We start from the raw sequence: 23,449 nt of genomic DNA on the forward strand, positions 1-23,449 counted from the left end.
CCAACTCACCCCTGTTTCGAACAACAAATTCAAAGTTCTTCGCTGTCCGTAGTTCGACCTCGGTTTACCGACTACGAGCCCGCGATAGTTTCCCCCGTCATCTGATCGGGCAAAAAGCTTGATCCGTCTCGCCAGGGAGGGTAGACGTATCGGTGCGCTTCTTAGAATTCAATTCGTTCGTCCGATACTTCCAATCGGCCAGGAACCTAGTCTTCCGTTCCCCTTGATTACCACGGTAGATACCGCGAGACGGGGGATGAAAGGGGCGTTGCAGCCGTGCAAGAAACGAATCAGTATGCAAGTATCGTTCGCGGTGTAACAAGCTCTCTCGTTGGGGAGAGCGGATAGAGGAGGCCCAGGCACATCCCAGAGACGCGCGTTTATTTTTCCAGCCGGAGCCAGTTTTTCCCTACGTCTATATTTTCCAGGCGCGTCGCGAGAGAAATCGGTCTAACAGGTGCACGGTTATTCCGAAGCCGGCTTACTTCCGTTGCCAAGCCAGCTTTACCCGTTCCCCTTTACCGAACGTGCCAACCCTTAGGCTGCGGTCACACTAGCGTTCAGAGAATGTCACTGGGAATGTCAGAACTTTTATATTATTTGTCTTGAATTTTTATTTTATGAGCGACTCCTTTAGAACCTAAAAATAGGCTTTTCCTCCTCCACAGGTGAAAGCATAAAGCATACTAAAACACGCAGTAACTCTCACTGGATAATTACTCGTGCCGTTAATACAAAAATCCACCAATAAATACTAAATGAAATAAGAGGAAGCGTTTTTCTGTTAAAAATGACAAAACGTCGGAAGGAACGCCAGCCGTGGACACCTTGTGCGACCACTGCCTTATCTCAGTCGCTGCTGTTTTCTTCCCTTTTACTTCCGTTTCCTTTGGTCGTGTCGCCTCGGCGTTGATTGTGTCCAAGGTTTTTGCGGGACCTTTGCCGGAGCTAACCTGGCCGTTTAACATCGGGCAAAAGGAACAATCGTGGAAAGACAGGGACGACGGAGAAGCCACGGGCAGACACGTTGGATTTTTCGTGGAGGCGCCGCACTCGCGTTGCCCTTGGGGAGTGCCGAGGGAAAAGCTGTCCCAGGTAATTTCCCCGTGACAACTCTCCACGGAAGCGAGGCGAACGTCCGGGATGACGGAGAGACGCTCGGCAACCGTTGTTCGCCGATAAGAATTGTCTCGATAAACTCGAGAAAGCTCGTACGATTGGCCACGTGTTTGCCGGGCGATCGATGATTTCGATCGGAGAGAACGTCTCTCGTCGAGCACTGTATAGATCCGACAAATTTCTTGTATTTGTTCGGGATGAAAGGTTGTCGAGATGTTAGTGGGATGGAAGATAGCGGCTATCGTTTCAGAAAGATGACTGTGCTCAAATGGTGTATTGATCGTGAATCGTTAACTTTGTAGATTTATCAGTGGTTTGACGATCAATAAAAATATGTTATATAAACTGGTAGGAATACTGATAGATCTAAAGCTCACAAGAGTAGATTCCTGTGTGTTTTATTGCATGGATTGTTGATTTAGGGGTATATATGTACTAGACATTTTTATGCGACTTCAAGAGTAGGACACTTAAGAGTAAAATTTTCGAGTTAAAACATATCACAAGTAATGTCTTTAGGGTTTTACTACCGAAAGCAAAAGGCGAAATACCGACATAGAATAAGTTTCGCCAAGAGTCAAATTCGTCGAGTCGAGAACTCGATCTTAATCTCGACTTGTTTTCCACTGTTCTGCAAGCTGAAACTATTCGTATAGCTGTTACAGGGAGGGGAAACTTTCCTCGAAACTTATGGCTTCATTCAGGACAATGAGCCACTGAATGGCCCTGCTATTTCAGATAAGAACAAAGCTATAATTAAGCACCTTCTTATGAATCGATAACCTCACCCTAGTGAATGTTCTTGTTCACAAAACGTTCTACGATCGGCGTTAAACGACACAGCGTCGTTGCTCGTTGGACAACGCAATTCAGATTTCTAATCGTTCGATTCGATCTGCGATTTCTTATTCGGTCGGTGTCTTCGCGCAAGGATAATCCCGCTGAAAAGCGAAAGGAAACCATACGAGTCGATATCACGTGACGTTCGACTGCTTGCGCTCATTTCACTAATTGGGTAAAACTAATAATAGCAGTCGTTTCTTCGGTCTCTTCTAACGTCTGTAATCTCGGCCGTCTCAGAACATCCGCCATTAAATAAACAATATTTTTCATTCATTCATTTCAAATTTCTACTCGATGCTAATATCCGCAAATTTATCCGCTTAAACGTCCACAGTTCAGGTACAGTTAGTCTCGACTACGAATTTCAATAATCGCACGAATAAATGAAACGCAATCTGATTTATCGAGCAACATCGAGTCAAGGGAGGTTGGCTGGAACTGATTTAGTATAATTTTTACCGGTTTACAGTACGTAAATTCCCTTCGGGTACGTCCGAGCGGCATTAAACGCGAGCACGGTGGTTTAAAGGCTGTAGCGGATATAATTAGGAAACTCTTTCTCAGCCCTCCGACATCCCTGCGCACTCATAAATCTTCTCCGAGTTCTTTCATCCCCGCGACTCGGTTGAAAGTGTTCCCTCATTTTTCTGCACGAACGTTCCTTTCCATATTTTTTTTTGTTTCCTGGCAACCTGGCCGGAATAGTGCATTCCGCGTCGTAGAGGGCGGTGATTTGGAAAAAGACCGCAAATTACGCCGGAGATCGCCGCTCGATTAAAATTCATGCACTCTTCACGCGTATGAATTTCTAAAAAATATTATTACAGGCTTTGCAACTTATTTCCAGTTTACTTTATTGTATTCCTAGAAGAAATTAACAAATGTACCTATGATTTCCAAACAGTCTGGGTGGGTTAACCCCTTAAAGCTTTCCTATCTTTTCGAACAGAACTGCATTTTCTTCCGAGACGGACACACACACTTTCGACTCTCGGTCTCGTCTCGCCGCACGCGGTATATTTTACATGAACGGTCTCACGCGGGTTGAGCCTGAAAAATCTATTTCTCAAGTACTATTCTAATACTTCGCCCAGGGGGGAAATATATCGGGTCCTCCCGGGGGAGTTAAATCGTTTTTTATGTAAATTTCGGGTTCAGGCAGATTAATGTTCATACCTACGTCCCATCATACTTTTACTGACTCTCTCCTGGAGAAGTTTCCATTGCCTCTAAAAATTATTTGCTGCTTGTCTACCGGAGGAAAATAATAAAATAAATTTGAATTTTGATATTCCCAGATGAAGTGCTTTTAACAGTAAAGGATCTCATAAGAAGAGTACACTTTCACATAATATACCACGTAAGGTATACCGTGTTTATTCAATTCCAAGGCAAGAGGGGGCATTACACGCGTCTCTATATGACTCCCCCGTGACGAGTTCACGCTCGAATCGAGTCGTCCGCGGTTATTATCATTTTTCACCCGTGTCTACCTCGCGAGGAGTTCGCGGTCCTGTTTGCATGTATAATAACGGCGGAGGGAACGTGTCGGAAAAAGGCGATGTTTTGGTCGGAGTGGTGAACGTGGATGATACGCATTTCTACGGGGACCCTGGCTATCTTGACGAACCGCGTCGCCTGGAATAATAAGGTGTCTGTGTATAAATTCTGACGCCCGTTTGCATTTTCAACTCCGAGAACTTGAGGCGGCCACGGTCCCCTGTTCTACGGACGTTGTGAGTAATCAGTAGAGGGTGGATGTTAAAATTCAGTATAATAAAGAGCTTCAGAAAGTTTATTCGGGGTTTCTCTTCATTTCGAACCTGCCAGAACACCCGACAGAGTGAAGGATTACCCTTGAGAATATAATTTCGAATTGTGGACAATTGAAGATATTTTCGTTCATAACCGGACAGGTCATTCTAGATGCAAATATAAGTCGAAAATGTGGAACAAAAGTTTTTATATAATTTATTTATTTATTCATGTACGGGTATAAAACATTTTAGTCCAGTTAGAATTAGTCAATTGTAGGTAACAATGTGCTGTATATTCTATGCCCAAACGAGGAAACTAAAGAAGTCCAACGATGGTACTCCGTTTTCCTAACCATTGAATTGGAATATTCATTATGTACTTACGCTAACAATAAGTAGAAACTAAATGTAATAAACAGTCTGAAATTCGATTATATTCACGAACGAAATATTATACGAAAAACTATTGTTCTACATTTTCGACTTATTTTTCCACTTAAAATGACGTCCAGTTGTACCACCTTTCCTACTCTGTACATCGTGCTGTTAAATGGGCAATCTAGATTATTCGAATAAACTTGTACTCAACTTCGATCGCGGTATCAGGAGCTCAGACCCGGGAGAGTTAAGAAACTAGGAGAAGCGGTAGTGCACCGTAGCTATAGTTAAGGTGTATTTCGCCAGTCTAAGAATCCAGATATCCTGGATTCGAGACTCTTCTGGGCGGTTGCTTTTCTTCCTCGACTCCTAAGACCTTGAGATCCACAACTTCCTGTTCTTTACCCTACCCTACGATAACTCGAGGTGCAACTAGACAAGAACACCCAGGTTGTTCGCATGTAGAGACAAACGAGCATGAGGATCGACTCGTGACCCTGACGTACAATACGATTTTCAGCGCATAACAAGCATGTGTGCCGCAAAACTGATTACAGGAGCGGTTTCGGACAACCTCGAGGACAGGAGTCAGTCCCAGTAAGATTCTAATCTGCAAGTAAATCGAGGAAAAATGTTAAAGTTCACGCGTCGTAAGCACGCTGTGGCTAGCGAATTACATTTCCAGCCGCGTTGTTTGAAAAATTTTATCATGTAAAATTATCCTTCAACCAATTCTACCACGAGTTCTATCCCTACCTTGTACTAACCGGGAACATACCGTCTCTGTACAGTCGAATGATTCTCCTGCGTGAATAAATCTATTTACCCCGAGCCTCATAGCTATTTCCTCGGATATCCTGTGCGTCCTTTCAGCGGGGCGATCGATCGTTTGGAACAGAAATAAACTTGTCACGATTCACCGACCGAATTTCCGTGGATCCGTGCAAGCGCGCCTCGCGCAAACATTTGATACGACGATATTTGATCGGCCCAAGGGGTTAGGAGGGAGGATGCAAGGGATCCTGGTAGGGCGGACGGAAATCTTACCTGTATAACTCTCGATTTGTTGAGGATCGTATTCCCGGATGGCTGGTACCGCTCCATGTCCCTCAGTATACCCCGCACACCGACGTCCTCGGCGTCGACCAGACGGAAGGCAGTGATATTGACGAAATTGTACTTGAAGTCCTCGAGGTCGAAGGTCTCGATATCCTGGAAAAAGTAGCCGACACACGGGGTCTCTAGCGCGTTTTCGAGCGTTCCAGACGCGTCCAGGGCTGTCGCCCGTCCGCCGCACGGTACTTACGAAAGTCGTGAAGAGATAGTGGTACTTGTAGTCGTTCATTTGCAGCTGCAGGATCTGAAAGTGAGTACGTACTCGAATTTATCATTCGACCGTTGGGATCACATTCGCAATATTTATGTTATATTGTACCCTCCAGTCGACCTGCCTCCCGTGTCTATTTAATCGTCGAAAATGAAAAATCGCAATATTGATTTACTGGGGATAAAAAGAACTGGGACATTGGAACTTTTGGCGGATAGTAAATATTTGCGTTGAGAAGGTTTATCTTTGATCGAGGAAACAGATGGAATTGATAGGAAGAATATAGCGAGAATCATTTTTGGTGGCTTGTTACCGAAGCAAATATTAAAATTATATACTCACTGTACACGTGAAAGGCATTAATATTACAATGAAAAGCATTTAAGAATATCAAGCAACAATGAAAAAGAACATTCTGTGTCCATTAAATTTGAAATGATCGCGAAACCTGCAGAATTAATAATTCACTGCGTTTAGAGGCTTCGAAAGCGTCCATTTTCAAGAATTATTGTAAACATTCAGAAGACGAAGTAAAATCTTGCGTGTTGTATTATTCAGCCGTTAGTGAAATAACGTTAATACGCTATCTGTGCCCGGCCTAGGAATAAACACGGGCTGGAGTTGGGAATATCGCGGGTATATTTACATTTCCTAGACGCGTGCAGCGTTATTGGAAACGGAGTGGAGGCAATCGATCGAAAGACGAATATTCCAGTTACCATTCGGAGAAAATGATGCATGTGCTCAGGCTTGGTGTCCACGATGAGATTCCGTATTTCCTTGCTTTTCATCTCGGATAGAACCTGCCGGTAGGAATCCGGGTCGGCCTGCCTGAGGTTAACCTCGATCTCCCGAGACTTCGGCGACCTGACGAGCTCTCGTAGCTTCACCAGTCCTGAAACGGTCGTCGTGACACGATTAACCCGTCGTCGTCCCGTCGATTAAAGCGGAACCAATCAACCAGAAAGCGGTCCCGCGCGAGCGATTGCCTGGTCAACCGTTTCCGCGCGTCGAATCTCGCATCGACGAGCGATTGTACGATAAACATTACAAGTTATCATCCCGCGTGGTCGTAAACAACGGGGGAAACCATTGGATTCGCGCAAAGAAGCTTGAACGCTGCTGATATTAGAAAAATTCTCAGTTATGACGATGAGAGAATGTGAAGTTTTTACTGCTCAACGAATCGAGCGATTAAAGAGTCATATTTTCTTGGCACTAAAAAGTGGTCAATGGTTTGTGAACGAGGGAAAACTATTAGTCCGATTGAATTAATTCTTTTTGAATTATAAAAAGTTGGGGAAAAGTTAAAAATTGTTACAAATATGGCGTTTAAGTGTACTAGTCTAGAACGTTTTTTTTTGGAACCGCCCAAACGTTCGGCATGTTCATATGAACGGTCCAAATTCATAACTTTCGATTTTTTTACACTTTTCAGGCTCATAATTCTCGGCTTGCGAAAGGGTTTTTCCGAAAAACGAAAATCGTGGTAATAGTGATGATTTAAAGAAAGGAGTATTGATTTCCATGAAAAATTTTGAAATTTTCTTTTATCATTCGAAACCGGTCCAATTTATTTGCAAAAGCCTTCGTGAACCGACAAAGAATCTTATTTAGAGTACGTTTGTGAAAGATGAAATCAATCGGATAAACGGCGGAAATTATATAGAAATATATCGCAGGAAATGTGATTCAGGCAATTTGGGAAAGTACCTATTGCAGCAATGAAATGGATATTGAAATGGATCACGGATCTCTATGAACGTTCCAGGCTAGTTTTTCAATGTATTTCTAAGTTCGTCTGTAGCCTTTGCTTTCCATTCGGTAACTTTTGCGTATTCTCCGCGATAGAATCGACAAGTCAGGAACTCGAAGTGACTTTTGGATCAGACGATGTTCGCGGGATTTACTCCAGGACAATTCCAAGAAGAGTCGTGAAAGAGAAATAGAGTGACAGAGAGACGAAATAGTTTCTTCGTGGATCTTCTTAGATACTATTAGGCCGGCCGTTTAATGGGACGGAAACCCGTGAATCGCGTCGCCCGATGAAATCAATACTTCCCACCGCCTAAGTAATCAAGGTATCATCTCGACTTGCGGGTCTTCCGGGATTCGGGTTCGTTCCCTTGCAAGTTTCCACGGGGGGGGGGGGGAACTTCGACGTCTGTGTGACTCTGAAATGTTTCTCCGGGTCCTTCCCAGGCATGTCAATTTAATCGTTTCCGGTAAATTTGGCCGACGGGAAACTGTTTTTTTTTCGATAGACCCATCTCACTATTTATCCGTATGATTTCGATACGAATTCCGAGAGAAAATGATTGTTCTCATAGAGCAAAACAATTAATTGCATCCAATTAATTAATGCGATATTCAGCGTCGTTAATATTTTCGCATGAGTTTGGTAATTAATAATATGTAGCGAATAATTTCAACAAATTACGAAAGGGGCTGGAAATACCATCAAGGGGGTGCAAACAAATTGTTGCGGTGAACAATTGATTACCACGCTCCGCCGGATTATCTGTAATTCGTAAAGCAATCGAACGGTCTGCTTTTCTCTCGCCGTGGCGTTAATTAAGGGAGACAAACACGTCGCTACTGAAAGCAATACGGAAGTCGTTCGGTGAATTTGTATACATCCAGGTTTCGCTCCCCGTGTATGGGTGCTGGCCTGTCGATCGTTAAAGAAGATTCATGGTCGAGGAAATCGTTCGAGAACCATTCTTCACGGTGTAAGTAATCGTTAAATCCGCAGGGGATTCGTTGTAATGTTCCTAGGTCTTTAAAATTCTTTCGAACAACAAAATTTCCACCGATGTCGATACTCCTGGAAAAGTTTGAAAATTCGATTGTCGAGCTCTTGTCACACCCGATCAATATCAAGTTCATCAAAGTTAAATGAACATCGGTTCCGTGTCGTTCCAAAATTCAACAGGCCCTTGTCCACGGAACATCTGTCTTCCGGTCGAAAGTTCGCGTTAAGGGGGCGCGAGGGACCCCAAGAAAAGGCAAGAAAATAACAAGAGCATACATCATCGGGGTTTTTCGTCCTTGCGCAAGGGGATCGTTAAGGGTTTGTTTCTTCGTGGGGGTGGTGAAGCGTCGGAAGGAAGTGATAAATCCTGGCACGATGTCGAGTGAAAAGTCCAGGCGAGATAATTATTCGAATTACCTTCGCGAATACAAAAAAATCTGGCGAATGGCGAGGGTTCCTCAGGATGTCTGACTTCTCCGTGGGAATCAAGTGGCGGTCCAGCGTCGATACCGGAAGTATCCCCCTCGGCCGAAACAAATTATTATATCGGCATTTGCGTACCCTAATGACAACCACTTACGATTGTGCCTGGAATGTCGATAACCGCCTAGGGGGATGAAATATTGCGGCGTCGTGGCGGAAGGAAGGAAGTCGTTCCCCTTTTTTTCCAACTCCCCCTTTCCATCAGGGTGGTATCCAAGGAAATTGAATTGCTCGCGTCTTTCGACGTACATATTTTATCGAAACAAGCGGATCGATAACGATGATAAATTGGCGGTGACACGGTGCCGTTCAACCCTTTCGTATTACGCCGTATCATGGTTATTAGATAACGGAGAGAGATTGATGCCCGTGGCGCTGTCCATTTCATCGTGACGAGCGTCACGACGTTGACGCGCGTCCCCCCTTTAAAACCCACTGATTAAGGCCCAGGCGAACATTCTTTACACGGTGTCGCGATTGGAATCAGATGGACGTAGTAAATTTAACGTCGCCGTGACGAGCCACCCTTAAACACTGCGATAAAGCGACAGACTGACATTTACAGCTTCGCTTCACGGGGCATTCCGTTAGCCTTTACGATAACGTCGGACGACTGTTTCCCCTAGCTTGCTTTTACGCCGGAGCAACGGGGGGGCTTAAAGCGATCTTTCATTATGACGTGACGTGGGAGATCGCGTGCACGGGGTATTCTGAATCTCGATGGTTTTCGCGACAATGCGGAATCAACGGGGAGGATTTTTCTTTCAACTGTAAATCCGCAAAATCTGCTTCATTTTCCCCTTCCTCCTCCCTGGATTTATTTACTTCATGGCTTGCTTGGATTTCACCCTTTTTTAAATGTAATCTTCTTCCCGTCTTGCCGGGATTTCGCCTTTTTAAATGCAATCTTTTTCTCATCTTGCCTGGATTTTGCGCCCTTCTTCTTTACTCATCTTGCCTGGATTTTCCCTCTTTGAATGTTAATCTTCTTCCCATCTTGCCTGGATTTTACCCCTTTTTAAATGCAAGCTTTTCTTCACATTTAGGTCTGTGATTCTGTCGTGTTAGGGGCATTATGGAATGTTATTTTAATCATCCAAGGTTCGTCAAGAAGTTTGGATACTTTTTTTGATTGTTCAGTACAATTAAGTACAATTAAAAATACAATAGCCCCACTTTTTGTATACCAGAGGGTTTTTCTACTACTTTAGAACTACTACTATATGGATCCCGATATGGTTGTAGGAAATGCGTCCCATGATTTCATGTTGGCAAAGGCAGATGAAACAGTTCTGAATATTCTGGATTCTGGAATATAGAAGTCCATTGCCATTTGGATTACTACTTGCATTACGGTTTTCCATTGGATCGTGTTACACATAATGTTATTCCACAGGGTCACCAATTATCCAATACATCCCAGCGGGAGTCGTTCGACCTGGCTAATCGATGACTAATCTACCCTAGATTACACATATTCCATCAAATGATTACTAATACATAATATTGTATCCTGAAAAAATCCTCCTAAATTATTTTCCACTTCCAGTCCCCCTCATTATTAATTTCAACGACTCTCCGTACACTCTCCTTATCAACATGTGCCCAGCCCTACCTTCTCATGAATTTTTCTCCAGATTCCGAATACTTTACGTGTCGGCCCCTCCTTCTCATCCGGCCATCTTGTTCCCAGCTGGTCCCCAGTCGCGCTTCAGTTCCCATCTTTTAGCTCCCACGAGCGAATCGTAAAGAAGAGAGACAGCGTCAGCTCTCCATCTCAGTGATTTAGCTGCCGTGCAACGCATACGTGGCAGACCAGATACATATTCCTGAGGTGGCCGCTCGCAAATCTCGCCACATCCATCGGGGACGGTGTGTAGAGACGCGGGAACCGTTACTTGCCACTCTCTCGACGATGTTCGAGGAATTTTTACCGCCTGCCAATACCGTCGTATGCGGGAAGATGCGCGAGTCTGCTTCTGACGGGAAGATTTCGCGTGGCTTATAAGACATTTTTTCGTTTTTCTCTGTCAGGAACAAGCCGCCCCTCACGAATGCGTCTGTATATCTGTACAAATCGAATGTTTGACGGTCTGAAGTTCCCTTAAGGATCTGGGACGAGTTGAGCCTACGCTCTAAGCAGCTGTGACCTCTGAAGGTGCTTTACCACTTGTTGTAACGATGGTAATTTTGCAAAAAATCAGTATCCTCTCGGTTCGCTAAACAGTGTCGTAACAAAGGCTGGATGTAGCTGCGACGAACGAGGTAAAGGATAAGTGATATTCTCTCCGTTAAAGTTTAAAATGCAGTCTTGCGCCTTCGAAGATGTAGCCCTCTCACCGTGTGTCCCCATTGTCCGAAATGTTTCGTGAGGAATGGGAGCCGAAGGTCTGGGAATAAGAAGGTCCGGAAGAAAGGATCGTCTAAGGGTACGAGGGAACGACTCGTGGAAGTTCTACAATGGCCTGTGATGGAGCGCGTTGCAGGTTCATTGGCGATTCTCAAGGCGTAAGGGAACGGGAGATCCGGTTGCCAGAATTTCGAGAAGGAATGAGATGGACCCGGGACCTTATTCCTTTGGTCTTCTTCTATGCAGAGGTCGTCGATGGGGACTGGCTTTTTGCATTTCTCTTTCTGAGTCCGAATGACTTCGGACTGGAGCCATATCAAACCTTCTACACTATATAGAAATGATCATTCCCACTTTAAGTAGGACCAATTGTTATTCCATCGCTTCAAAAAAATGAAGACCTCACGAATAGTACGGTATCTCATTTGCAACACGTGAATGGAGGCGTGCTTCAGGTTCATTGAACGAGAAATCGACGACCATCCGGGTCATCAATTTCACTCTCTGCTCGTGGCTGCCTTTACCGAGGTTAAAATTAGGCCGTTAACGCAAAGACTTGCTCCCAGAGGACGTACCTTAACGCAAAGAATCTACACCGTGAAGTGAAACAGCCCTGGAGTCGTTAAGTTCTCTGGTAAATCGCGGGACCAAGTTTATTCAGTGTCGTCCAAGCTGGGGAAACTTTTCGCGCGAGCAGTTGCCGTTCCCTTAATAAGGCGCAAACGATCAGAAGCGTGAAATTAACACGCGTCGAGCACCAGGGGGAGGGTGATTCGTGGTAGTACCGAGGCGAGGAACGGAAATTTTCGACGAGGCGAAGACACGGTTCTGGCCCTAGCCAGCGGGCCACGATGGAAGACGCTGGATCTCGAGTAACGAGGGATAACGCTGGCAGCACGAAATAACGAAGGGTTCGGCCGTGTTAGAAGCGTTATTAGGATCGTTGAAAATTCCTGCCGGTGATTGGAGACCAGCGGAGTTTGCTGCTGGTAACGTTTTAAATAAAACTGTTGCGAAAGCTCTTTAGCTTCACGATCCACCATCGCCATCCATTTCTTCCAAAGATTCGATAGAGATTTCAGTATCGATACGATCTCATCTGGGAAAATCCGAAACTACGAGAGACCAAGTCTATAGATCCAGTAAATTGAAATACGAAAAGCCACGGGATGGATCGTGAGGTACGCCTAGAAGTTTAACAGTCACGGTTTCACTTCCACGGATCGCTTTCTAAGGGGTAAGTTTAAGCTTGCACACACGCGTTACTTGAGTCGGGAACTGACTTTGCTGAAAACGGATTAAACTTCGCCGTGATTCGTCAGAAAATCGTCGCGCTCTTTTCGTCGTTCCGTGGGATCGCGGGTAGTTACGCGAGCCCAAGCCTAGGTCGATCGGTGGCTTTGAACACGGCTCGAAACGTGTTCCCTTTAACAGGGGGATGGGGGACCGAAGGGTAGGATACGCGTTGCCTAACCGTGAGTTAGACCGCCGGCTGGAATTGAAAGTGGAGGAAACACGGAAATTCCGGAGCCCCGGTAAATCTCTGGAGGAAATCAGTTCGTCGTGCCAGGTGGGCAGGAAGGGAGGTCTGAGAAGTCTCTGGGTTAGGGGTGCTCTAATCGGCTTGTACGTGTAACTTTCGTGCACCTCCGCAAATAGATAAGCTCGTTGGTAAAGGCGGTTAAGCTCGAGGGATGTTTTCATTGGTGTGCCGGTTAAGTTCTCTGGGCAAATCCTATCGAGTCCTTTGGACCGGAGATGAAATTCTTCGGGAACCGTGGCGAGCTCGATCGAATCCTGACCGTTGATCCCTTGACTGGACGAACTCCTAGCGATTGTTAAGTAGAATTCAACGAAGTGGTTAATTACAATTTATCAGACTGGTTCCAGGATCCTCCACAGGAACTTTCTTGATAGGATTCTGATGTTTCGTTGAATCTTGACGGTTGGTTTATAATATGGTTCGTTCGGGCGTGGAATTTTCTCCATCGCAACCAACAGATAATTCTGTTCCCCTCGGAAGTTCTCGAGTTTACCAGTCACACTCCCGAGGCATTTATAATTCAGAATTGGCAACGCTCGCGCCGTCTGACGACGAATATGCCATTTCCCTCACGGTGACAACGGAGTCCCCGATCTCGTCCGAGAGGGGGGACGGGAGGCACGGGGAGGAAGAGTCACGTTCATTGCGCACGAAATGCAGCAACGACGCACGTGCTCCAACAATCTGTCACAAGAATATTCCCGACGAGCCCACGTACAACGCCGAGCTTACGGCGAATGATTTCTCCTGCACCTGCTGTAATACCGGGGTTGAAACCGCTCGATCAGTCGATCGGGGACGTTCCGTCAAAATCGACGGTGTACGTGACGTTTCGAACAGTTTTTAAACAAGACTCGAGCATCCTGGTTGGACGTCCGATACTCCATTCCGTGTAGCTGTGGATTTACGAGCGGGTGCTGGTCGGTCCTTCTATCACCAGAAATCCTAAGTTCTTCTTTGAGCCAGATTTAGGACAACTCAACCAACCTTGGTGTAATGGTAGTATTGTATAAGTATTATTCAATCCAAACAAGAATTAATTCTGTGTCAAAAACACTGTCCAGAACTCCGCTTTAGGAGAAATAGCTTATGATGCTAGTAGATTAGACCAGTCATTCGTCAGACACGCCTCGAACAGGTCAACTTTCTCTTTTTTAATGTACTTTCTGCACAGTCGTTCGATATAATGATTTATCTGCATAATTATCGTTTAAAAATCACGACGTCTTCGAAACGCTAATTAGATTTCCCCCAGACAAAGCTTGGCGAGCCTAAATCATTCACGGCTCTCTGATATCGCTCACGTGCACCTTACATAATTCCCCAGTGTTCCTTAGATTATTCATCGGCGTGGATCAGGACCAAAGAATGATGGCGACGCGGGAACGAGGAACAGCGTAAGCGGCGGAAGGAATCTTCTCCCGGTTTAAACCGCCATTTGGCGAATTAATTAGACGGAATTCCCTCTCTCTCGCGGGAGGACGACATTTTCTTACTGCTGGGAAGCCGAACCAGGCGACGTTTCTCGTTATGAATGAATTTCATTATCTCCGTTTCTCTGCTGGCTACGTCTTTGGTCGTTATTAATCGACGTTATTCCATTATTGCTGTGCTTGTAATTGTTGCTAATAGGGACGGTAATTGGGGAAAGGCTTTCTCTGTCTCTCTTTTCTCACCCTGTCACGCAAATTGATAACCAAAGGGGCGTGATTATTGCGACAATTAACGCCGATTTAGTTTAGGTGTTCCTTCGATATTTCGGCTTGATTCGAGACTGGTTTCGTTTTCGTAGATCCGACCGATTCGAATTATAAACGAATTTTAACGAACTAGAGTACACGAGACCACAGATCGAAGGATTTCGAGGTTAAACCGTTTCTGGTATCACGGTCCCACTCGACGTGATTCGGGACGACGAGATTATGAATATGCATATCCTTTAACGCACCCCCTCTCCCGACAAAAAGATATCGCAGTGGATCAGCAAGAAAACTTGGCATCGCGTTCTTGCGTCTTTGTCTTTTTATGAAACGCTTCCGTGTACTACCGCCAATCCCTTTTTTCTCTCCGGGGGATACGATGGAAGATGGGGACCAGTGTTACTTTTACGATTGAGCATGTAAACGAGTACGCTCAGCAGAACAGAAGACACCTTCTACGAAGTTTGCGGAAGTGCCCTTATCGAGACGACACACACACTCTATCTCTCTCCCTCTGTTCCCAGTTTTTAGATTAGATGTCGGACGTAGCGCGTTTGGAATGGAACGAACGTTGAATGTTGTTTTGCAACTTCACGACTTTTTAACGAGGTTTAGCACAGTGGCTATTAGTTCATGAAATATTTTCATGTTCAGTGCCAAGGAGTCTTCGAACACTCATCGATGATTTATTGCATATCGTTATTCTTTTTTCAAATTTTTCAATAGTTCTCCACTACTATGAAATGATTTTTATTAAGTAGCCTTACGTCTCCACTGTAAGCACCCACAAAGCTCATTTCGATTAGTTTATTAGTTCGACAGTTAGAATTTAATGCGAAACGGTCGAAACTATACTTCAAACAGCCGTGAAATCAACAATTTAAAAAATTCTCAAAAATCCTTCGAAATACGTTTGTATACCACTAAAGACATCCAAGATTTAACAAAATCCGAAATGTTACTCCAAAAAGTGTCTGATTTCGCGTGGAATGATCCTTGCACAGGATGCATAAAATGGATTGCAAGAACCGCTTACCATAGTCATCCTCGTAGATAATAGCGACCTTGGTCCAATTGAGAAACTCCATGATGTCCTGATAAGCGGCGTTGAGCAAACTTTGTGCGGGATACAGGTTGATGCTGAACTCTTTCGCCTCCGTGTCCAGGTCCAGCCTGGCTTCCAAGTGTGGAATGTCCAGTGCGTCGCAAATGCTGTGAATGTGCTGGCCCAGGATTGGGTCCGACGGGCCGAACACCGCCTGTACGCCATATTTGACCTGTTGACACGCTGCAAGCAAAAAAAAAAAGAAAGTCTTATTACTTCTCGCTGGATACTCGTATTGCTTGCAGTATAAAGTCACTTTTGCAATATTTATCTAGTCGTAAATATGCAAGACGATTTCTGCTTGGCTATCTGCTAACGTAATCACCCCAGAGATCGTTCAGTGAATCATTAGGCGAGAGAAATCGGCGAGACGGCGGCCCTGCGCCCCATTAAGATCGTACGCGTGTAGAACGACTGGAGAATGACGTTAATGCAGCATTAACGCCTCGCTAAGCTGAACGCATGACCACGGTTGTAGTTTAACGCCGTAAATTTCCTTTATGGCTGTTCGAAATTGTACCACGGACAGAAGAATCGTCGATTATTGCCGATAACGGGCGAGTCGTGATTTTTATGATCGTACCAAGAATAAAATCGTATTCATTTACCTGGATAGTAAGATGTAGTAGGACAGTCACTGATCAATTCGAGGAGAAAAATCACGTGACCTTAGAACAAACTTACCAGTATGTTTCAAGTCACTCAACAATAGTTGAAAGTCTCAGAACTAATCACAATGAACATGGTTTCCCACTTCACTTAAGGGGTCATCTTGGGGTGTCGTCGTTTTTAAAGAATAAGAAAAGACGGCCAAAAAGAATGCACGTGATCATCAGGTCCTGAGGTTTCTTCAGTTCCCGGTCAAAATTCTGTGCAAGGTTCCCATGAACACACGGTTAATTTATATTAAAAAGTCTCGATTTAGACGTCTCTCCAGTCGCCGATTACAAGTCAGACAGTAAATGTGTCACCAGTGAAACGGGACTCGAAAGCTAACGCCAGTAATCCAAGGAACAATGTTAATATCGCATTAACGCGGAACAGAACCGTTCCCAGGATGATGTCGCTTGTAAACCTGTTCCTTATAGTCCACGGAAGGGTCTGGCATAAGCGCAGCCGTACGTGTAGAATGACCGACTAGTGTCTCCGGGGTTATCTCGGTTCAGTCCACGAGGGTAGTTACGGTCGACGGGGGCGCAATTCGGGTGGGTCACCCCCACCCTTTGGAGTTGGCCAACTGCGACGCCTTTCAAACCTCAGACAACCGGGGTCCTTATGCTGGCAAGTTAATACATTACACGGGACAAGAACTCACGGATTCGAAACGTTCCGCCGGGAACAGCAGTTTCCAGATAGCTTGTGTGTGTTACGGGTTCCGCGAGTGTTTCGGAAGGCGGAGACACATGTTGGACAAAGCGATTACGGCTCGGTGCAGAATTGAATCTTGCCCGCGTGACCATGAAATTCTCATCAAACCGCCGAGCTTCATATCGTATTCATTCGTGGTAGAGAGAACACAGGGTCTAAGCGACCGTACTGTGAAATCTAAAGTCGACGATTGAAGGGTTCACGTTGAAAGAATGATGGCTGGCTTCTAATGAACTGAAAGTGAAATGTAGACAGAACAGAGTGCAAGAGCTAAGGGACCGGAGATCCGACGATTCGGTTCGTGAGAAGTTCAACCGGTTGCTTTTCCGAAAGCGAATTGAAGTTTACTCAATAAACTTACACTCTATTCTGTTTTCACACACGGATCTTTCCGAATACAGTTTCGAGAATTTCCCTTTAGGAATCCCCATCGGAATTTAATTTCATTGGAAAAATATTCCGACTATATCTATGGTACTTTTGGGTGCAGTATCTGGAGATAATTGGGTTTATTTGGAGCTGTTTTGATCGTCATCCCGACATAAAGGTGTCTCCTCGAGTTATCCAGTGGCTATTATTTCCTATTTTTTCATTTGATGTGCTCCATTCTTTACCGCAATAGATCTCCGTAACATACCAGCAGCAATCTACATTCCTCCACTCCGCCATCTTCTTCATCCAGAAGCGAATGATACATTTTTATTATTGCTGATTGCGATCCCCTCGCCGAGTATTCGTATTTATTCTCGATCCCCAGTCCATTTCCTTCTTATCGTGACCATTATTCCGTCCCTCTCGCTGGTACTTCATTTATCTTTATCTTCTTCATTTCTATTTTTCTCTGCCATTTTCCCGCTCTGTTCTCGTAGTCGTCGTCGATCCTTCAAAGAAGACATTAATGGGAGTGGAGATTAAAAAAATAAACGAAGCCCCGGCAAATTGGAAACGAAGATTGCTTCAAGGTGTGTGCAATTCGAAAGGTCGCGCCACTCTTTTTTTTCACTCGATTCTACGGACGATTACTTGATTATATCGCGAATTAGTCCTCTCGATTCTGCGAGCAGTTCGTTTAACCCGCTTTTGATCGCCAGCCCGCCGTGGAAACGACAATTTTTCCCTCACTTTCAGGGATTCCTGGGACATTCGTTTAAACACAGTCGGAACAGTCTATGTCCCTTTTACACGATTCAGCGATACAAAGAGATAAACGTTTAAATGCACTGCGAGGCGAGTCGATATCCATGAAACGTACTGTCTACGAAAACGGAGATAAGGGCGTCACACAGTGGGATAAATAGCGTACCTAGCTGGACAAATGTATAAAACTAGTTTACATCGAACCTTTCGTTTTTTTAAGTAAAATATATTACCATTATTAAAACAAGATACAATGTATAAAAATAAATTATGATAAGATATATAATATACTATATATTATTTTGTATTGTTTTGATAATTTTTAACGTTTATATAATAAATATACTTGAATAATATAATACTTCAGAATAGTTTATTTTTTACTCACCTATTCATCGAGTGATGAATGGTTACATATTAAGTCTCGTTTCAACTGTTTGACTATATTTTACCTTGGATAGTAGGTTTATAAATTAATAAAAAAAATAGAAAAAGTTCGATGATTACTTTTAGACTTCTGTCCACTTTGATACAGGTAAGCTACTTGTCCCATCGTAAATGAAATCAGAAAAACGAATTGTTCCAGTTTGTCTGTCGATTTCTCTACATTTTTCTCCGATCCTGCGATTTCCATTATTTCTAAAATTAATACTGACTACATCTTCGTTAGGTACTTCCCCTCTGTATGGAAAAATATGTCGTTACGAGAGAAAAATGAGCAAGTACCGGTTGTAATTCGAATATAATAATCCACAGACAGTGCTCAGAATGTGAGGCGATAATGGACCACCAAAATCCCATTATCTCGTGTTCCCTGAGAATTCATTACTCGTTAGCCTCTGTCTCGCTGGCTCCGCGGCCGGATAATCGAAGAAACCCCCCATAAATTCCGTAGTCATAATTTATTCGCCGTGGTAATCTGTTCCGCGAGGTTGCCTCGCGGCGAGAACCATCGTTTCGTCGGCGAGAAGACGATGATACACGCCGATTTATTTTGTCATCCGGGCATAAAGCGACCGCGATGAAAGTCACTTGGCCCCCTCGTCGTTGAGCAGATAAGCACTTTATGCCCGGAACTCTTCGAATAGCTTGGGGGGGCCTGCTCTTGGTCGAACTCCTTGGAAGATTAAGCTACCGGGCGAGGAATTTCCAGCCAGGGATTACCTTTTGTACGAGATTCCTTCGTTTTTCGCTCGTGAATCCTTTTGTCGAAGCTGAATCGCGTTAAATTACGAATCAATCTTCGTGTTTTCGAGCATGTATTGTCGTCTTTTAATCCGTTCGAATAATTTGGTAGTGTCTTCACGGGAGTCTGAAACGATTTAGGTACCAAAAGCTTTTGGCCGGTTAAAGTTTTGTCTTCGAAGAATTTCGAGAATTTGATTAATTGATTATAATTGGCTAGAGCGTAAAGTACCACCTTTAGATCAGCGTTTCTCCACCTTTGTCCGACAGTAGCTTGTTTCTTGGAAAAAAAATGCGAAAACGCCTCTTATACGTGATTTTCACCTGTGACCCTCTTGGAATATCATGAGGTCCCTTGGTGGTCATATAGCCTCAGGTTGAGAACTCCTGCTTTAAACCTTCATTCGAAGTTTCTATACAATTGTTGGCGTCACGCAGAGGCCATTTAATTTCCCTAACAGCGAAAGGCGATCTTCTGTAATGTGAACTTCTCAGCCTGTCTTCGACCGTAAAGGACACTCGAGCAAAGAAAAGCGATACGAAATAATGAAGTCGCGGGATATTACATTTTAAGAGCTGGTCTGTTCATAAAAAGCATATTCACTGGGGCCAGTGTTCCGCGAAGTCTGGAGGGCTCGAAAACACCTCTGTTGCGGAGCAGCTAACTTACAAGCGTATAAAGGAAGCGCTGAGCCCGCCCCATCGTGAAAAGGTACTCGCGCAAAAGCACGAGCGGAGAATTACGGCGACTCGGGGGTAAAACGTTACGCAGAGGTTCCTGCGATCTAAAAGCAGCTTTAATATTAATGACGTTTAACGGTAACGCGTTCTTCCGTCTGCGAAGTTGAAACTTCACGAAGCGTCCCTAATTACGACTTTTCGTTAAACACCCGACCCACGAAGCTGCAGAATCTACCGAAACGGATTTTATAAAATCGTTTTCTTTGCACCCCCCCCCCTACCTCTGCTTCGAGTGGGGCTCAGAAGATTTTTGAGTAGTCGTCGTTTACGTTCCATTCGACCGCCAAGCAAGATTTACGGGGCCAGAATGAAATTTGTTTTATGCCTTACTCTACCAAATGCAGCGTAAACAAGGTACATTCACATGTAGCCACGTCCTTACGAGGGAAAACTTCCTCTGTGTAATTGTATATCTGACGGTATCCGCTTGAAAAGTGTTTACACTTTGAAGTTTGCACTTCCAAATAAATGGCAATTGGCCGTAGAAAATCGTCAGCATTATATCCATTTAATGGAACAACGGAACCTTCTCAGGGATCCGATTGAACGGGCTTTAATTAAACTTTTTAATTAAATGTCGAGTTTGTGCCTGATGGTCCCGTTGTTCGGTCGACTCGCCATGTTACTTCTGTAATATCCGAAACACTCGACAGTGTACTTCGACTGCAGGCTTTGTTCGATTATAAAGGTTCTTAACTTAATTTCATAGTCAACACCTCATTTTTCTCGACGTTCGTCACCCCTGTTGCCCCCTCACCCCTCCCACAAATTTATCCTCGTTAATTAACCGGAAAGAGCAAAAACCAACGGATAAGCTTCCGGTAAATTTACCGTTAAACGTTCGCGCCAGTAATTACATCATCGACGACAGAGCCAGGCTAGAAGGGAGGGGATAAAGCCACATGGGAAAGGTTGGGGGAGAGGGGGGCAATTAAGTGCTACCGGCATCGCTCTCGCCGGTCGCCAAGGATTGGCCCCTCTATAGTTTCCGTAAAACGGTTCGACAGGAAAAATCCAATTTCTCGGTTCCGCGGCTGGGCCAATAAATTCGTGATCCGGTGCCACATGGGACCGACGGCGGCGGCAACTCGTGTATCGGAAGCGCGACGCACCTGTAACGCGGCGAACACGTTAATTCCCCAAGACACCAGGATATCCCCCCACGAGAAAAAGGATGACGACCCGTTAATTCATTTTTCTGAGGTACTATGACTTTTAGCCTTGTTTCTCGGGCAGAATTAATGCAAGTTTGTAATTATTTGGTATCGATTCCAACACATGCAATAACACGGGAGTGTCGAGCTAAGACTTCATGAAAGAAAATGAACTGCTGGTTGGATACAATTATTCGATTAGTTAAATTGAATTGTTAACTTCCGTTAGAGATAGATTTCCGTCGCGATCGCACCTGGAAAAATCGAAAACATGTCTACAAATATAACCTTAAATTTGAAAATCACCTCGAACTATCTCCGAAGTAAGTTTCACTTCAAGGATAAGCGCCGAGAGTATAGTCGGAGAGGGGAAACAAAACCTCCGGATCGATGGAAACTCGCGACAAATTTGCGATGGTTGAACAGCGACTGGTGACAACAGGCAAAACAAGGTCCCACCAGTGGAAGCCAGCCAGCTAAATCGGAATTTGTTTACGAGTCCGCGTCGGAAAAACTTTCTGCGGTGGCCGAGAGTGGCGGTGAGAAGTTAATCTTCTTAGAGGACCACACCGTGGAGGACAACGGCTCCAATCTACGGCTAGGCTCAACTCTGAAACCACTGCATACGCTAATAAAGTCGAAATTGTTGACACTCTACTCAGTACAGAATAGTAGTAGAAATTTCACTTTCAATGATTACTTAATTTTTTATTCTATTAGGAAAGGCAGCATATCATTATATGACTACCTGGAATGTCTCTGTTAATTTTAGAAATATGAAAAAACTTTGTTCATACTAGTAATAATTATTCTGTGGTTGGAGAGTTTTCAGCGATTTCAAGGTCACTTCTATTATTATTTTATGGCATCCTATGTGTTGTTGCTCCCTCATACAATGGTAGATGTTTAGACTGTTTCAATGAAATATAGTACAATGACCTTGTTGTCTCACAGGAGGAGCTCAAAGTGGTGTTAGGTCGTTAACATGGTATATCTATCCGCTATTTCGCCAGGCATCAACAATAATAGTATTATCATTCAAAAAAATTTGTTTTCATACCTCCAAAAATTAACAAGCCATTCCAGGTGGTCAAAGTTATTGGTCCACCTTGTGTACTCGTCGATTTTCACATACTCCGACGCAGTGAATTCACATCGATAATAATAAGGAAAGTATCCTCAACTTGAACCACCTAGCAAGCCCGAATGCACTCTAACCTGCCCATGAGACGAACTCCAGGGAGTAAATCCCAGTCGTCAAACCTAGTAGGTCGTCTCAGGATAGATCCCAAGTTCAAAAGGTCGAACGTTTAAACTCGACGGAGCTGGGTTCAAAGAATTTACGAGGTCCCACGGTCGCGGATAAAAACCAGGATTGCTTCTCCAGTAGCGTCAAGGTTGCGGTCCACTTTGTCCGTGCTCCAGAACGCGTGGCAGAGGGATTCGGACAGGGACATCCTTTTGATTGTTACGGCGGGACGAGCGGAACTGCACCCCGTCCGGTGAAAATGGTTGGACCATGGGACACGCCTCGCGAATTTACATGTTTTACCCAGTTGGCGGGTCCGCGCGGAATTCGGAATTCGTGTCCCCGCACACATGTCGACGTCCCCCGATAGAGAAACGCGTGGACTCCATGCGAAAAAGCTTCGATACGCTTTGGCCGTTGGCCACCTCCCTTCCTGGTTATCCTCCGTCGTTTCTCGTGCCAATGTCGACGCGCCCGGTTGAAATCGATACGCGGAATCTCCACTGTCCGCGAGAGAGTTTCATAAATTCGTAGACCGTTCCCGGAAGTTCCTTTCCCCTGCGGTCTGTTCATCACAGGGGTTCGTTACTTCCGGTGTCTTCACTTGGTTCAGCGCTGATAGTCGGAAGGCCAATATAAACGTTACAGGTCGATAAATTCTGTGCAAAACTCCGTCGTGTCGACGAGTGATTTACAGGAGAGCTTGCTCGAAGCGATAAATCCTAGTCTGGTATTATTTGCAGGCGTAACAGGTGACTATTGACGATCACCGGTGGGCGAAATCTCGATAACTGGAGGTGTAACAGTATTCGATGTCGCTTCTGTTTCGATTGCTCGTATTCGAGAATATGAGCATGGAGAGTCGGAAGTGTACCTTGATTACACGTTCCGGTTCGACGGTGACCAACTGAATTGTACTCATTGGCCAGCTGAGCCGTGGAAGTGTCAGAATCGCCGGGAATGCGACCCGTCAGTCCCGAATTTATAATTATTTGCCGCTCGTAAAGTGGACCCGTCCGGAACATTGCCAAGTAGTCCCCTCGGGACACGAAGGGTTCGAGATACGGTGGCAGAGAGAAGTGTCTCCGAGATGTTTGCCAAGGAAAAACAACCGAGAGAACCGAGTTCGTGGGATATTCCCTTGCTGGAGGTCGGGGTTTTCAATAAAGCTGATGCAATTACAAGTTTGCAATTTTTGGAGGCTGAGATCCGCCTGGAGGCTTTTGTCCATTGATGAGATTAGACTGCAGTCGCG

The 23,449-nt window shown here is 44.7% G+C and overlaps 1 protein-coding gene across 1 annotated transcript in view; it reads right to left on the reverse strand.

Moving 5' to 3' along the window:
* The window catches only part of LOC107192206 (glutamate receptor ionotropic, kainate 2-like), a 101,345-nt gene that overhangs the window by 42,362 nt on the left and 35,534 nt on the right, over positions 1 to 23,449 (reverse strand). The window contains exons 3-6 of the mRNA XM_015581416.1: positions 15,292 to 15,543; positions 6,144 to 6,319; positions 5,404 to 5,457; positions 5,145 to 5,309 (exon numbers count right to left, since the gene is read on the reverse strand). Coding sequence (XP_015436902.1) covers positions 5,145 to 5,309; positions 5,404 to 5,457; positions 6,144 to 6,319; positions 15,292 to 15,543 — 647 coding nt within the window. The remainder of the gene's footprint in view (positions 1 to 5,144; positions 5,310 to 5,403; positions 5,458 to 6,143; positions 6,320 to 15,291; positions 15,544 to 23,449) is intronic.

This window comes from Dufourea novaeangliae, unplaced genomic scaffold (assembly GCF_001272555.1).
Source record: "Dufourea novaeangliae isolate 0120121106 unplaced genomic scaffold, ASM127255v1 scaffold299, whole genome shotgun sequence".
NCBI lineage: Eukaryota > Metazoa > Arthropoda > Insecta > Hymenoptera > Halictidae > Dufourea > Dufourea novaeangliae.